Below are 13,772 nucleotides of genomic sequence, written 5' to 3'. Positions count from 1 at the left end.
TGGGTGTGCCACGCAGCTCTACAACGGCAGACCTTGGAAAACACACTAAATACTGGGGGGCTTTTAATAAATATGCGAGCTCGCCACCCCATCTTACAGTAGAATTGCCTGTTGAAGGTGCTCTACAAAACAAGTGGACCTAAACAAGAATCTGTATGCACATCTCTGCCTAAATTTACCTTCAGCAGGCAATGACAGGCACTGAAAACCATTTAGTATTTGCCCACATGTGCCTACTCATGCAATTGGTCAGATTTAAAAAAAAACAAACTAACAACCCCTGCCTTTACCCATGAGATCACACAAAATCCCCTCTGGGTTTATTTCTCACCTATGTGTATATTACCTATAGTTGATGCTCTCCTCTAACTCTCATGCTGCATCTAAACAAGTCAATGTGTGTGTGCATCTGTAGCTGTGATGCAAAGCATCTCTGACAGGTGGATGTGTGGTGCCCACATGAAAAACGACAGTGCAAAAGCAAGGTGGGCTTCTCAAATGCCAGGCTTAGAGAGTCAGCGGAGGTGCTAAAAGAACTTGATAATAAGGACACTCAGATGACAGCTGGTAATGCTACCGGCTATACTTCAGAGCTAAGTGAAAAGCTGCCTTCTCCAGAGTTAACATGTACTGCTGTTATGCTTTCTGCACTATGCACATTTATTTATTTTAGAAACAGCTCTAGGCAGCCAACAGTGCTCAGAAGCAAAACTCCCTGCATCTCCTCTGCTCCCCATGTCAAGTAACACTGATTTCAGCTGTAACAGTACGTGCTGGTGTCTCTGCTAGAGCCCACAGTGTAAAGAAACTGATGTCTTCTGCTGCATCACACTTAGAAAATGAAGTCTCGCTGCTGCACGTCTTGAAGCTGCTATTAGAAACATATAATTATTGTTACATTTCTGGGGAAACTCCCTTTCCTCTCTTTTTTTCTCTTTCAACATGAATTCACTGACCCTCCTGCTAGAATGGGAGATCTGTGACTGGGCTAGGAATAAAAACAGTGCAATTCCAGCTGAACTGCATGCTTCCCTCTCCAGCATGCAGGGAATTTCTTTAAAATTGCTTGCAGATCGCTCAGCAGACACACACAAAGCTATGCATTTCTGAGACAAATGGTGTTCTCTGCTCTGTGCATGCCATCTACTGAAAACATGTGACAACCGCCTGTGCAAAATGACAGCTTGACCTGCTGTGAGGTTATCCCAGGAAAAGTACTGCTTGTAAGTCCAGGGTTAATTATACTCACCTCCTCCTGTGTTCATACTGGTTAAATTTAGGGAAAAATCTGTTCATATCTAGGATAAAGATGGAGAATGTTTCTCACACCAATTGCTACTGCTGACAAGATCAAATACAACCAACAGCGACAAAAATTCCCTGCACAAACATGAAACTGTAAAAAAGTGAGCTGGACAATGATAATGACATAGGACAACTCCATCAGCAGGAGTCAAGACATTTCTAGCAAGTGGAACTTGTGTACTGGCAGAAAGTGCCTCAGAAGCAAATTCCATTTCTCTCTCCCACTTCATTTACTGTCTACCTACCACGTCTCATTTGTATCTAACAGAGATAGTGCCTGTGAGCCCTTTTTCAAGCCCAGGAACTCACCAAGCTATATTGTTCAGAGTATTACGGGCTCTTTGTGTAACCCTGCCAATCTAAATGATCCTTGCCAAATACAATCAATGGATTTTAATAAACCTGTGAACAGAAATTTGTAGAGAGACAAAATTACATCTGTGCAATTATGGTATCACTCTCAAATCTCACTTGCCTCTCCACCTACGAGATTTCAATAGGCTTTCAAAGGAAGAGTATTTGGAAACATGATGAAAAAGAGCTAAATCGTGCTCCCCATGACATCCCAAAGGCATGTTGAATGTAAGAGATTGGCATGCATTATGATAAGAGGATGGTGGCTTGGTGTTTCAAACCATTCACTTCATACTGCATCTTTTCCAGTACTAGAGAACAGGAAACAAAGCTAACCAACTCTGTCTAGAATGCCAAAAGCTAATGTCCTGATTTGTGCCATTTTTTAACCCCAAGGATATAAAGGGTGATGAGTGACCCTTCAATCTTCTGGAAAACAGCAGAGCTTTTTAATGCTGTTATTTTGTGTATCTTGTCCAAGTTATGACTGCTCTCTTCCTTGTACGTACCTAGGCACAAGTTATTGTTGTAGAGATGCTTTCAGCTTTGAAAATTAAAAAACCATGTGCTGCTGGGGACCAAAAATAACATCTGATCCTGCACTTGTTTGGATAAAGCTTCTTGAAGTCAACAGGAGTTCTGTTTCTGTAAGGACTTCAGAATCAGACTACAAAGTAGTTAAACCCCTCACCACTCCTCTCCATCTTCCTGCAGCACTTCTAAACAGATAGCAAGGAGCAAAGGGAGGCACGATCAAATGTCTACTGACCACAGTGATGACTGGAAGCTAGCGAAAAGCCAGGACTGTATTGGCTTTCAACTTTCAGTGCTAAGAAGCCAAAAAATTATTTTTATATCTGGTAGAACTATTTGGAGGTACTGCAGTTGCACCCAAACCCTTTCCCTTCCTTACATCAAATGTGGTAGGAGTCCGTCTCTCTGTAATACCATTAATTACAGGCTCCAGAGCCGGAGCTGTGGCGAAGGGACTGAAGGACATCGCGGGCTGAGGGTACAGCGCAGCAGGCAATCTTGGCCATTTCACGATCCACGATTTCTGTCAGCCGGAGCGCCCCACGCACGCACTGCCGCCCTGCCACCTGTCTCCCGGGGGAGGAGGGCACGGATTCATCGGGGGCGGATGGAGCCGCCCGGGAAAAGGGCCGGGGGTCGCGGCAGAGCCCGAGCGCCAGGAGCAGCGGTGCGCCCCCTCCCCAGCGCTGCCCGGAGCAACACGGCTGTGCCCAGCGGGAGCGCGAACGCGAAAATGGAAGCCAGCGGAAGGGAAGGAGATGCGGCGAGCGGAGCGCTGCTCTGCGGAGGGGGAGGGAGGTGTGCGCGGCGCAGGTGGGGACCCGCCGCCCCCCGCCCGCGGCCCCGCTGACCTGCCAGGCTGTTGTAGCAATCGACCTCGATGGCCTCCACCGCCTGCCGCTGCTCCTCGCTCAGCCCCGCCGCGGCGGCGGCGGCGGGAGGGCGCTGCCCGGCCGGCTCCTGGCTCAGCAGCAGCAGCAGCGCCTTCAGCTCCAGCAGGGCGCGGTGGTACTTGCCGATGGCCTCCCGGAATTTCTTGTCCTTGTAGCACTGCGCCCCTTCGCTCTTGAAATCCAGCGCCCGTCCGATGAGCTCGCCCGGCTCGGCGCTGCCCGCCGCCGCCGCCCGCGGCTGGGCACCGCCGGTGGGGCCGTGCCCATCGCCCGCCCCGCGGCCGCCGGCGTTCAGCTTGCCCGCCGCCGGGCTCGCCCTCTCCATGGCCGCGGCGCCGCCCGGCTCCCGCGCCGCCCTACGCGGGCGATGCCGCGGCGCCCGCCGCCGCGCTCCCGGCCTTGCCCCCGCGCCGCTCCGCGGCTCCGCCGCTCGCTCCCATCCTCCGGCGGCCGCCGCTCCTCCTCCCTCGCCCCGCCGCCCGCGGGGCGCCCGCCTCCGCCCGCCCCCGCCGCCCGCCGCGGGCACCGCCGCCCCCCGCTCCGCTGAGACCCCCGCCCAGCGCGGGGCGGCGGGGGCGAGTCCCGGCAGTGGGGATGCGCCGGCTCCGCTCACCGCTCACCGCTCACCGCGCCGGCCCGGCAAGGGGCGAGCATACGCCGGGACACTGAGCTCCCCGGACTGGCTGACCCCACAGCCCCCCGCCCGCCGTCCTGCTCTCCCTGCGCCTGAGCTCACTCCAGCCGCCACAGTCGCGTCCCTTCTGCTCCCCTGTGCCTTGCCCTCCCGTACCTGAGGGTATCGCCTCCCTGTCGGCAGGCTGGGATTCCACCTCCTCCATTCCCCTCCTCATTCCAGTTTACCGGCTCCATCTCTCCTCTCCCAGATCCCACCAGTGGCCATCCACCATCAACACCTGTTCATGGTCCCTCGAAGAGTCTTGGTGTGTACACTCTGTATCACTGGGCAAAGAAGTGCCCAATCATGAAATCTCCTGTGTGCTCTGCATCAGGGCAGCAGAAGCCAAGGGCCAGTAATTGCCCTGGCATCAGTAACTCAGGGACTTTGATTTTCCTGAAACAGATTTTCCTATGTGATGCTGAAAAATGGGTCAATGCTCACTGATGTCGACAACATGTCCTGGTCTGGGGGTATCAGTGGTGAGTGACTCTCCTGCTGCAGACCAACGGCAGAAAAACTGTGTGGAGCATGAGGCATTGTTTTGTTAGGCCCAACACCATGTCTGCATTGATGCACATCGGATGTATTTGCATGCATTGTTGTGCCAAGATATTTTGTAGGTCTTACCACATGCTTAAAAACTAGAGGATGGATGAAAAAAACCACAGTGATTTTTTTTTCTCAATAATATATTGGCATGCATCTTTTCGTTACCCATGCAACTCTTACATGGTAAGGCTGCAGCTGTGGTGCAATGTGTTCAAGCTTCTCTCTGCAACCATGAGAACATTTTAAAATGGAGACTTGAGTTTCTCTTTGGAGTATGTACAGCCTACTGTGGTGGCATGTGGTGTTGCAGTGCTGGGCAAACTGGGATAGCTGTGTGGCATAGCTCCATGTAAAGGTATTAATGCAGGTTTGCATTAATAATTCTTGTTAGCAGGGCAAACGAGTTGTGTTTTATGCATTGGTAATGTTAGTCCCTGCTGCTAAGTTTCTGGACCTTGTTGAGGTTATGGTCACAGTGTGGGACAGACACTCACTTGAATTCAAAAGTCAGAGCCACAAGGAGAAGCAAATAGTATCATGCTGATTGTGATAGAAGTACAATTTTGAAAATGCTTTCACAAGAGAAATTATACCTAAGGTATTCAACAGTGATTACATGATTTCAAGTGCTTTCATTTTCAGGTGCCCTACTAGCTACATCTTCAAGAAATCTTACTTTATGAAAATGGATGCTCAGCATTTTCAGGAACCTCAAGCCAAGAGTGAGATAAATTACTTACAAATCTTGCTCTAAGTACATGTGATCTAAAATCAGGAAATCCTGGGGGGCGGGTGTGGCGGTGGTGGATATTAGTCACAGTAGCTAGAGTGGAATTGATGTGTGGAACCTAAATATTAAGGAAGGAAAATTCCTGTTGGGATATTGTTTTAATCTGCTAGTCATATTACACAAAGTACGTTTAAGTAATTTCAGAGGTTTCATTGTACCATTATTGATTGCTGCTTGGGAGAATTCACAGGGACAACATATATCTCTTGTGCTGGAACGCTGACTTTGCCAGAGGAAAGGAGATTGCCACAAAGGATTAATTGCTGAGATCTGAGCAGCTGCAGAAGCTATTGAAGAAGGAGCTGTTTTCTTGGAGGGTGATGTAGCAAAGTGACATTGGGAGTAGTTGCTTCCCTTTTTCAGCATTTGCCTGAGCCCATGGAGTTACATGGCATAGGGGGCACTGAGACATACGTGACTTTTTCTCCTCTCCCACCCCCTCTACTTAAGGGATCTTTGCGATTTCTTCCTTTGGTTACTGATCAACAGTGGTAGACTGAAACAAGCTATGAAAAGTATAAAAGAGTTTGGTAGTGGCCACTGGCATTATGGTGGCCACTGGTCAGAAGTGGTCACAAAATAATGATAAAACTGGGTGGTCCTTGCATTATGAACTATACTGAACATACCAAACTGTGGCTTAGTCCCAAATGTTGCTTAAGCACCCAAATGAGTTTTCCACCTTGTAGTTCTTCCAGAAGTGTCCAAAATCTCTTCCTGACATTGCTAGTGCCTATGAGGATGAATGCCCCAACCTTGTAAATCCCAAAACATACCACAACAGGAATGTCTGAATGGTTGCTGTTATTGGCCAACTTAGACCGTTTGTTGATAGCAAAGAGTATCCCTCAGCTGAGAGCTGGATCTCTCAGCCAGAGAATTCAAACCTGCCGTAAGATGTGCAGGATGACTGGCAAAGGTCAGTTTAGTCCACCAGATCTTTCTTCCTGGAGAGAAGTAGTGTTGGCTGTACTAAAATATTTAGGAAACATCACACCAGACATAGGGTCACCACACTGACCACAGCATAAGAGACTGCTTTTGTTTGTTTGTTTGCTTTTCAGGAGGAATATGCTTGGAGGAAAACATGAGAAGCTGTAACCTTTCCAAGTCAGACAAGATTTGTACTTGGGAGGTACCTCACATTTCATTTAACATATGGCGTGATAGTCAGGTCTAGATTTCAGCTGTCTCAGGCCTACTAGACTCTTCATACAGGCTTGCCAGTGGTCAATACCTTTAGTGATACTCAGCTTGAAAACATGACAGGAACCTGAAAGCATCAGGAAGAGTAAGTTTATATATTATATTGATGCACTGAACTGTGAAATAAAGCATACATACATTCAGATAAAATTAAGCCAGTTTGCAGTCATTACCTGTGTGCCATGAGATGAGGTTATGGTATTGGTCAGTATTAGCTATTGTGTCTGTCTTTAGCCCAATGGTGAGGGATTTTCTGACCATAGAAGCAGAACATGCTTATCTCTCCCATTCTGTAATAGATGAGGTGTACCTGTCTATCTGGATGCCCCCAGGTGCTGTGAGTATCCAAAACTGCCTGAGTGTGCCTGTCTCTCCTCCTCCGCACTGAGCTTTCCTTAGCATGTTCCAAAAGCATACACTTACATTGCTTAATTATTATTAATAGTAGTATTATGCAGAGGTCACATGCTTCATAGGATATTTTAGGATCTGTGACTCACTAAACCATAATTTCCTGTTCACAGATTACCTGAAGAAAAAAGTCTTTTTGGAGTCCTATTCTTGGCTGGAAGATGTGTGGGAAATGGAAAATATTGTGAAAAATACTGGATCTTACATATCTGTGAGCTGTCCCAGCCTTCCTCCAGGTACAATTGTTTCTGCCTGCACATAAAACAATTAATTTACAGGCATATGGAACAGATTATCTGCATTTCAGGATATTGCTGTAAGGAAATTGGAAAGGCTCCTGAGACAGTTGAGGAAGCTGGGCATTTGGGCTCTAGTGAGACATTGAAGGTCTGGAGAATCTTTCCTATGAAGACAGGCTGAAGGAGTTGGGGTTGTTCAGCCTGAAGAAAAGAAGGCTTGGAGGGGGGGACCTTATTGTAGCCTTTCAGTACCTAAAGGAGGCTAGAAAAGAGCTGGAGAGGGACTTTTAACAAGGGCAGGTAGTGTTATGATATGGAGGGATGGCTTCAAACTGAAAGAGATAGATTTATTGGACATAAAGAAGACATTTGTCTTTGGTGAGAAGGGGTGAGGCACAAGAACAGGTTGCCCAGAGAACCTTCTAGAGAACACATCCCTAGGAGTGTTCAAGGCCAAGCTGGATGGGGCTTTGAGCAATTCTGGCTAGTGGAAGTTGCCCGTGCCCATGGCAGATAGGCTGGAACATGGTGATCTTTAAGGTTGCTTCCAACCCAAACCATTCTATGATTCTTCTAGATGGATATGAATCCACTGTAGCATTTATGCTGTTAGGTGAGCTTTTTATAAATTGGAACTCTAAAGGCTGCTATGAGGAAGCAAGTTTATATATATTGAAAACCAGGTATCAATTTGGAAAGCAGTATAGCATATAAGGCTTCAGTCCAGTTCTTGTGCATTCATTCATGTTGATGGGACTGCTGACTATGTGAGAGTTGTTTCATCAAATCCTTCCTTCCTGCCGAAGCACAAGCCTCACCTATTTCCTATTGTGATGAAAATGGTGTCAATTCCCTGTGAACAGAAGAGATCCCTCATTGCCTTAATTCAACTGCAGAATTCCCAAACAGCAGCAAGCCTCCAGCATACACAGCTGCTGCTGCTGCTGCTACAGTCTGTCACCAGCTTAGTCAATCATCCATTATTTATTTCTAAACTGTATGTAAAGCTCTGCAGCATAGCCTTTTATGTCCATATACAGGGAAAAGAAGAGAAAGAACTTCTGAAAGGCTAGGAGAACAAAAATAGAGAAGCCTCTGAAATCCTTTGTTGGGGAAATTGTTTTATGTAGTTATACCCAAGGACGAGAGGAAAGGGAAATAAAATCACATTTAACAGAAGGTAACACCTTGGTACAAATTTCTTTGATCTCTCTGTATCATTTGCTGCAGTCAAAAATTCCTTTTTAAAGATAAGATCCTTTGTTTACAAGTGTCCATCAAATGCAATGCACTTGGAGAGCATTGTGCATGTCTTCTTCCACAGTCTGCGTTCTGTGTTGGGTCAGTTCATCCTGCAGGCTCTTTGATGCCTGCTGACCACCTGGTTGAGAATGGCTAATCAGGACTACAATGAATCTCCCAGGAATAGTATACAATCAAGGAAGAATAGCCCACAGAAATGTTTGCAGGCAAATAAGAGAGTCTCCATGACAAGCCGTTGCACGTGTACGTATATAAGCAGCATCTTTGTCACAAAAAATGCTTGCTGACAATACTAAGAGGTGGATGGTTATACAGAGCAGCTGTTCAGAATTAAAACAACTGTTCCAAATTCTGGTTTTAGCATTCTGGATTCTTTCCTTCTTTTTCATAAATGCGGTAACAAATTGCTTACTAAGAGGTTTACCCATGAACCCAGGACAGGTCAAATCACAACAATTTAACATCATTCCCAGTGTTTCTTTTTGCACTTTAATTAAAAGTGCCATAAGTAAAAAAATTATTTAATTAAATTTAATTAAAAGTGCAAAAGTGCAAAAAGTCTCTGATTTGCAGAACAGTCATAATGGAAGGAAATGCTGCAAAAAAATAAAAGTTTGAAAAACACTTTTAACCTCTTAAAATCGGCTGTTGGCATGAGGCTACAGCTATAATCTCTCAAGTAAACTCCAGTGTCCTGGGTAGCTCTTGCACTTTACTCAGTCTGGACTAAAGAGCAGAAAGGTTGATTCCTCTGTTGTGTGTGAAAAGAGTAGATTGGGAAAAAATCACATCCAGATCTTGCTTATCAGATGGATATTAAGAGCCACAAAACAGGCACTCCTATATCTTTCAGCCCTCATTCTTCCTCTATCTTATCTTCTAGCATCCAAAGATGTCCTGATTCTGGAGGCACATCTACAATGAGCAAAGGGGTGTAGTGTGAGGTTTTTTACTTAGCAGTGACCTAGATCTGACTTGAGAACAATGCTTTTTGAGACCCTAAGGAAGCAGACCTTCGCTCCACTGTCAGTTGGTACTGCCCCAGGAAGACCTACAGAGCTGCCTAATGCTGCACCACAGCATTACGGGCTCAAGTTACTGCACATCAGCTCTTCCACCAGGCTGGCAGCGTGCCTGTTCCAACCCTCCATGGAGGTGAAGGCACTCGTTCCCATAATGCTGAAAGACTGCATATTGAGCAGCATTAGTGGGGAATAAGAGACTTCACAGAAGCAGTTACTGCAGATCTGTTCATCGCTGGCATCCTCCTACTGCCCAGGTAAATGGCACATAGTTCAACGTTAGTAAAGATCACTTAACTCCAAGAGTGACCAGGTGACACCAGGTGTTCAGATCTGTATGGGAGTACAAAGTGAGTCACTTGGGTTCCAGTCTAATGAGACAATATGTGAGTGTAACTGGAAACTGAATTACTGAAAAACACAAAAAAGGATCCTAAAATGCACTGACTCTCCATGAACTTTGAATAGCTGGTACCCTGAAGAGAAACGCCATCCAATGGTCACCAGTAGTAAAGCATGCTCACTTTATGTTTCTACATAAGGACTATTGCCTAGTCTTTACACCATGCTTACATCTTCAGAACCAAGCAGTGATTGCAACTGCATTGCAAGATAAATGCATATTTATCATTACTTGCCCATTACCTGAAGAGCTCACACCAGCAACCTTGGGTTCACGTTGCACATACAGCTGTAACTCACACAGCTGAATTCTTCCATGGTGTCATAAAGGCACACATCAAAAGTGCATCTAACTACCTCTAACCATCCTTCTCTTAGTTTTGTGGCTTAGTCTTTTTTATGAGATTAAAAATGACACATGGGAGCAAATGGAAATGCTTATGCTTCTAATTGCTTGCTTTGTGTGAGACATAGCTATTCCCAACTTCAGCTGAACTGCAAGAGGAAAACTACGAGCAGTAATTTTACAGAGAAAGCAGACCTGATAGAGAAGTGTCTGCTTTTTTAATATCTGGTCTGGCAGTGTGAGAAGGAGTTAAGATCTCACAACAAGCAGAGTTATCTGGCAAGTTCCTAGTTTGGCAATGTCTTTGAAAACCAGGACTTACAAGAATTTTCTTGCATATCCCATCCATTTTCATTGTCTTATGTCATGGCACAATCTTCACTAAGGTTCAATGCCTACTAACTTTGTCATCCTGAGGGGTACCAAACCCTGGCCTCTTGGAAGTCTCTTGCTATACTAGACATACTTGATTGGGCTGATGTCAGAGAGTTTGTGCTGTTTTCCTGTCTGGTCTCAAAAGTTCCTGCAAGTTGTTCATGGTGATTAGAGTGGCCTCTGAGGAGAAACAGGCTATTTCAGGAAGTGTGGTTCACAATACAGTAAATGGTACTGTCCCCTCAGAGAGCACTTAGCCACTCTGTCGGCAGACTGGCAGGCCCTGCAGCTTAGATAGCTCTGCTATCCTTGGAAGAGAGGTGAGACAAAGGTGTTTTATGGTCCTGACTTTTAACATGCCTGTGCTGTTATTGAGTTTGAAGGGTAAACTGCACGGCCTGGGTCAAATTTCAGTGTAAATGCATTTGTACTTGCTTTTCCAGTTGGATGTAGTTATTCTGCTTGCTTTTCTCTCTCTCTCCTAATATGCTGAGGGTGCTGCAGTGCACAGCTAAGCAGATGGCTCACTTCATCCTAGAGACAGATCCATTTCTGAGCATGGGGATACTTGTATCTAAAGTGCTCAAATGAAACCATTTGAGTATTTGAGTAAAAGCTGCATGGAGATAGTTAAGCTCATTTACCATATATATGGGTGATTTGCTTACAAGAAAAGGGAAGAAGAACTATTAAAGAGGAATGCTTCTTGCTGTATCTCCAACACTTGTCCTGCAGCATATGGGGTTTTCCTGAGGACATGCATTCCCAGATTTCCTACAAACAAATTTGTGAGGTCTGGTGAGCACAAAGCCTCAGGCAGTGTGGTCACAGACTTACCATCTGTGTGTGATCCCAGTAGCATCAGCCCTGCAGTTTATGTGAGGTTCTCATCTTTCAAATTTTATTGCAAAAATGGTTCTGTTTCCCATCCAGACAGCTTTTCAGGCTAGGCCTCATCTTCCAAGACACTGCAGTGATGGAAGGTGGCCATTGCATGGTTTCAGTATAACTGTGTGTGTACTGAGAGCTTAAATGAACTTTGAGTGAGGAAACATCATTGCTTCATCCTACAAAGAGAAGAGAAATTCTAATGGATCTTGATGTGTGAAAGACTTTCAAACTCATTTAGTTGGTCCACATAATATTGCCAGTGTAAGGTCTCAAGTGTGGACATGTAGATATTAGTCTATCCCTATTTAATCGAAGCTCACTGAGAATTTCACTGCAGAAAATGTATTTAGTGGTTCTTGTAACACACTGTTATTGCATTGCTAGGCTGTTTGAAAGGTATTTCTTTCCCCATAAGCTGTCATGCACAGCTTACTTTAACAATATTGCCCTGAGGAGAGTCAGATGAGCAGTCCTTATGGACCTACTTGTTTGTGCACACCTGTCACAATAATTTCTTAGCCCTGAGCAGGAATGTCGTGGCAGCTCAGCAAATAAAGATTTCCTTGTGTTGAAGAGACTGAATAGAATCAAAATGGACTATTTTCCTCCAAAATGAAAATATCTGTATTAATGTAGATTTTTGAAAATTACTCATTGACTGTGCCTCTACTTGATTCTCTGATTGCATGTCCTGTCAACTAACTACCTAATGACTGCAGTATCCACACTTCATTTAATTCTTAACCCACTGGTTTTCAAGTAAGTATGGTTTGCTTATGAGGATCAGCCTAGGTTAATCTCTCATTGAGCTGTTTCCTTCCTTTGTAAAGTTGTAGAATTATTTAACTGCTTTCATCACAGTTCTAGGCTTAGAATACCAGTGCTAAAAAATGCAGAGTAGTTAGAAGAATAAGCTATGCTTGACCTTATTAGCAAGACTGCTTATTCTGTACTGGAAGGGTTTGGGAATTTTGTAAATTGTACTGAATAAATTTGATTAAAGAGAACTATGAAACAGATAAACATGTGCATTTTAAAAAATGAAATTTCATATAGAAAGAGAAATATGGGATGAATGCAGCTTTCTATGCCCACTTTCATAAATGTTCAAAGACAGAGGAGAATTTTATCTGCCATAAAATCCGGTATGGATGAGAAAGTAGAAAACCCATGAACAACACAAAAATTCGGGCTACTGCTTCTGTGTCCTTGATATTCACCTGAGAATCAGTTTGAAGTGATCAATTATTCTGCCCAGAATAGAGTCCAATGTTTCATCTCAAAGGCTAGTAAGTCATTGGCCATATAAAGTTCCTCTCCATTCACCTTTCCTTTTTAGGAAGGAAAAACAACAGTGAGTTGAATAGATGGATAATATGGATAGAAAATATACTCCAGTAATCCTGGAGCTAAAATCTGGAAGATATTGATTTCACCACAGGTCTGATAGTAGATTTACAAAGGCAAGAAAACTCATTTAACCTACCCTTCCTTAAATCCAAATCTTGTTATGACTTGGGAAAAAAAATAGAGAGAGACTTGGTAAAGTGTCAGACACCAAACTAGGATTATTTTGGGGCTGTACAGCTGTATAAGACTGCATAGCTCAGTAATGCTCAAGCTGTCCTGTCTCAGTACAGAGCCCCAGCTGATTATATAAGGACATTTCCTGCTGGGCAGAAATGCAATTTCCCACAGACACAATTTTTTACAGATGCAGCACTCTATAGGTGAAAGAAACATTTTGCTGCTGATTTGTCCCATACTGGGGAAGCCCATCCTGGAGAAACAGCCCTTTTGATGAAGGGTGATCATTGCCCTGCCTTATGGTTTTTTCCCTTGGACAACAGTATATGCTTCATGGCACTGAATCAAGCTGTGAAGGACAGTCATGTGGTGTATGCTGATGGCAAATGTAAATTTTTGATTTCTAGGTCATACATTTTGTCTGTATTCATCTACTGATGTTCCTATTATCATTATTTATCACTGCATTATGATAGCTTCTGAGTCCCAGTGCACCACACTGTGCTAAGTACTATAGAAACACACTCCTGGCTTTGCTGGTTTGGCTTCACTCCAGTAGATCAGCTCTATTAATGTATCTCCTGCCTTGCTACTCTAATTTTTTCCTGTTCAACAAAAAGAATGTTTAAAACACTGGGGAGAAGAGACTGGGGGGAATGATCAAATAAGATAATTTGATTTTTAATCCATTAGTGTCCTTGCTCTAATGTCTATTGCACTGATAGGAAAAACATGACTAGTTCTTTGCTGGATGTGCAACTACCCCAGCAAGTATCATGTTCTGTAAGTTGCCACATACCTGCTGACTTCAGTATGATCTGCAAAGTAAAGGGGTGCTATGACTCTTTCCATTGTACAGAATAGGCTCTGGTATGTGTGAGTTCATCACTTGTTTGGAGCAGATGCTGAATCCCTGTGATGTGAGCTTAATTAATTTAACCTATTCTTTCCTACCAAAGCCTAGTATAAAGTATTTACAGCTGGCT

General features: G+C 44.6%; 2 protein-coding genes across 9 annotated transcripts in view; one reads left to right on the top strand and one right to left on the bottom strand.

The window, feature by feature from the left end:
• TTC9 (tetratricopeptide repeat domain 9) overlaps nt 1-3,722 on the bottom strand; it is a 28,736-nt gene extending 25,014 nt beyond the window's left edge. The window contains exon 1 of the mRNA XM_064424406.1: nt 3,045-3,722. Within this exon, the coding sequence (XP_064280476.1) occupies nt 3,045-3,411 (367 nt within the window). The 5' untranslated portion in view covers nt 3,412-3,722. The remainder of the gene's footprint in view (nt 1-3,044) is intronic.
• The window catches only part of MAP3K9 (mitogen-activated protein kinase kinase kinase 9), a 140,781-nt gene that overhangs the window by 114,480 nt on the left and 12,529 nt on the right, over nt 1-13,772 (top strand). For 4 of the 8 annotated variants that reach the window (XR_010364620.1, XR_010364623.1, XR_010364621.1 and 1 more), the window contains 2 exons: nt 6,169-6,395; nt 6,835-6,957. The exons of 2 other annotated variants lie outside the window; for them this stretch is intronic. The gene's annotated coding sequence lies outside the window, so the exon portion shown is untranslated. The remainder of the gene's footprint in view (nt 1-6,168; nt 6,396-6,834; nt 6,958-13,772) is intronic. 2 more of the 8 variants (XR_010364625.1, XR_010364624.1) reach the window with 1 other exon arrangement.

Source organism: Passer domesticus, chromosome 6 (genome assembly GCF_036417665.1).
Source record: "Passer domesticus isolate bPasDom1 chromosome 6, bPasDom1.hap1, whole genome shotgun sequence".
Lineage (NCBI taxonomy): Eukaryota > Metazoa > Chordata > Aves > Passeriformes > Passeridae > Passer > Passer domesticus.
The sequence above is the reverse complement of the archived record's forward strand: the minus strand, read 5'-3'. Positions and strand labels throughout refer to the sequence as shown.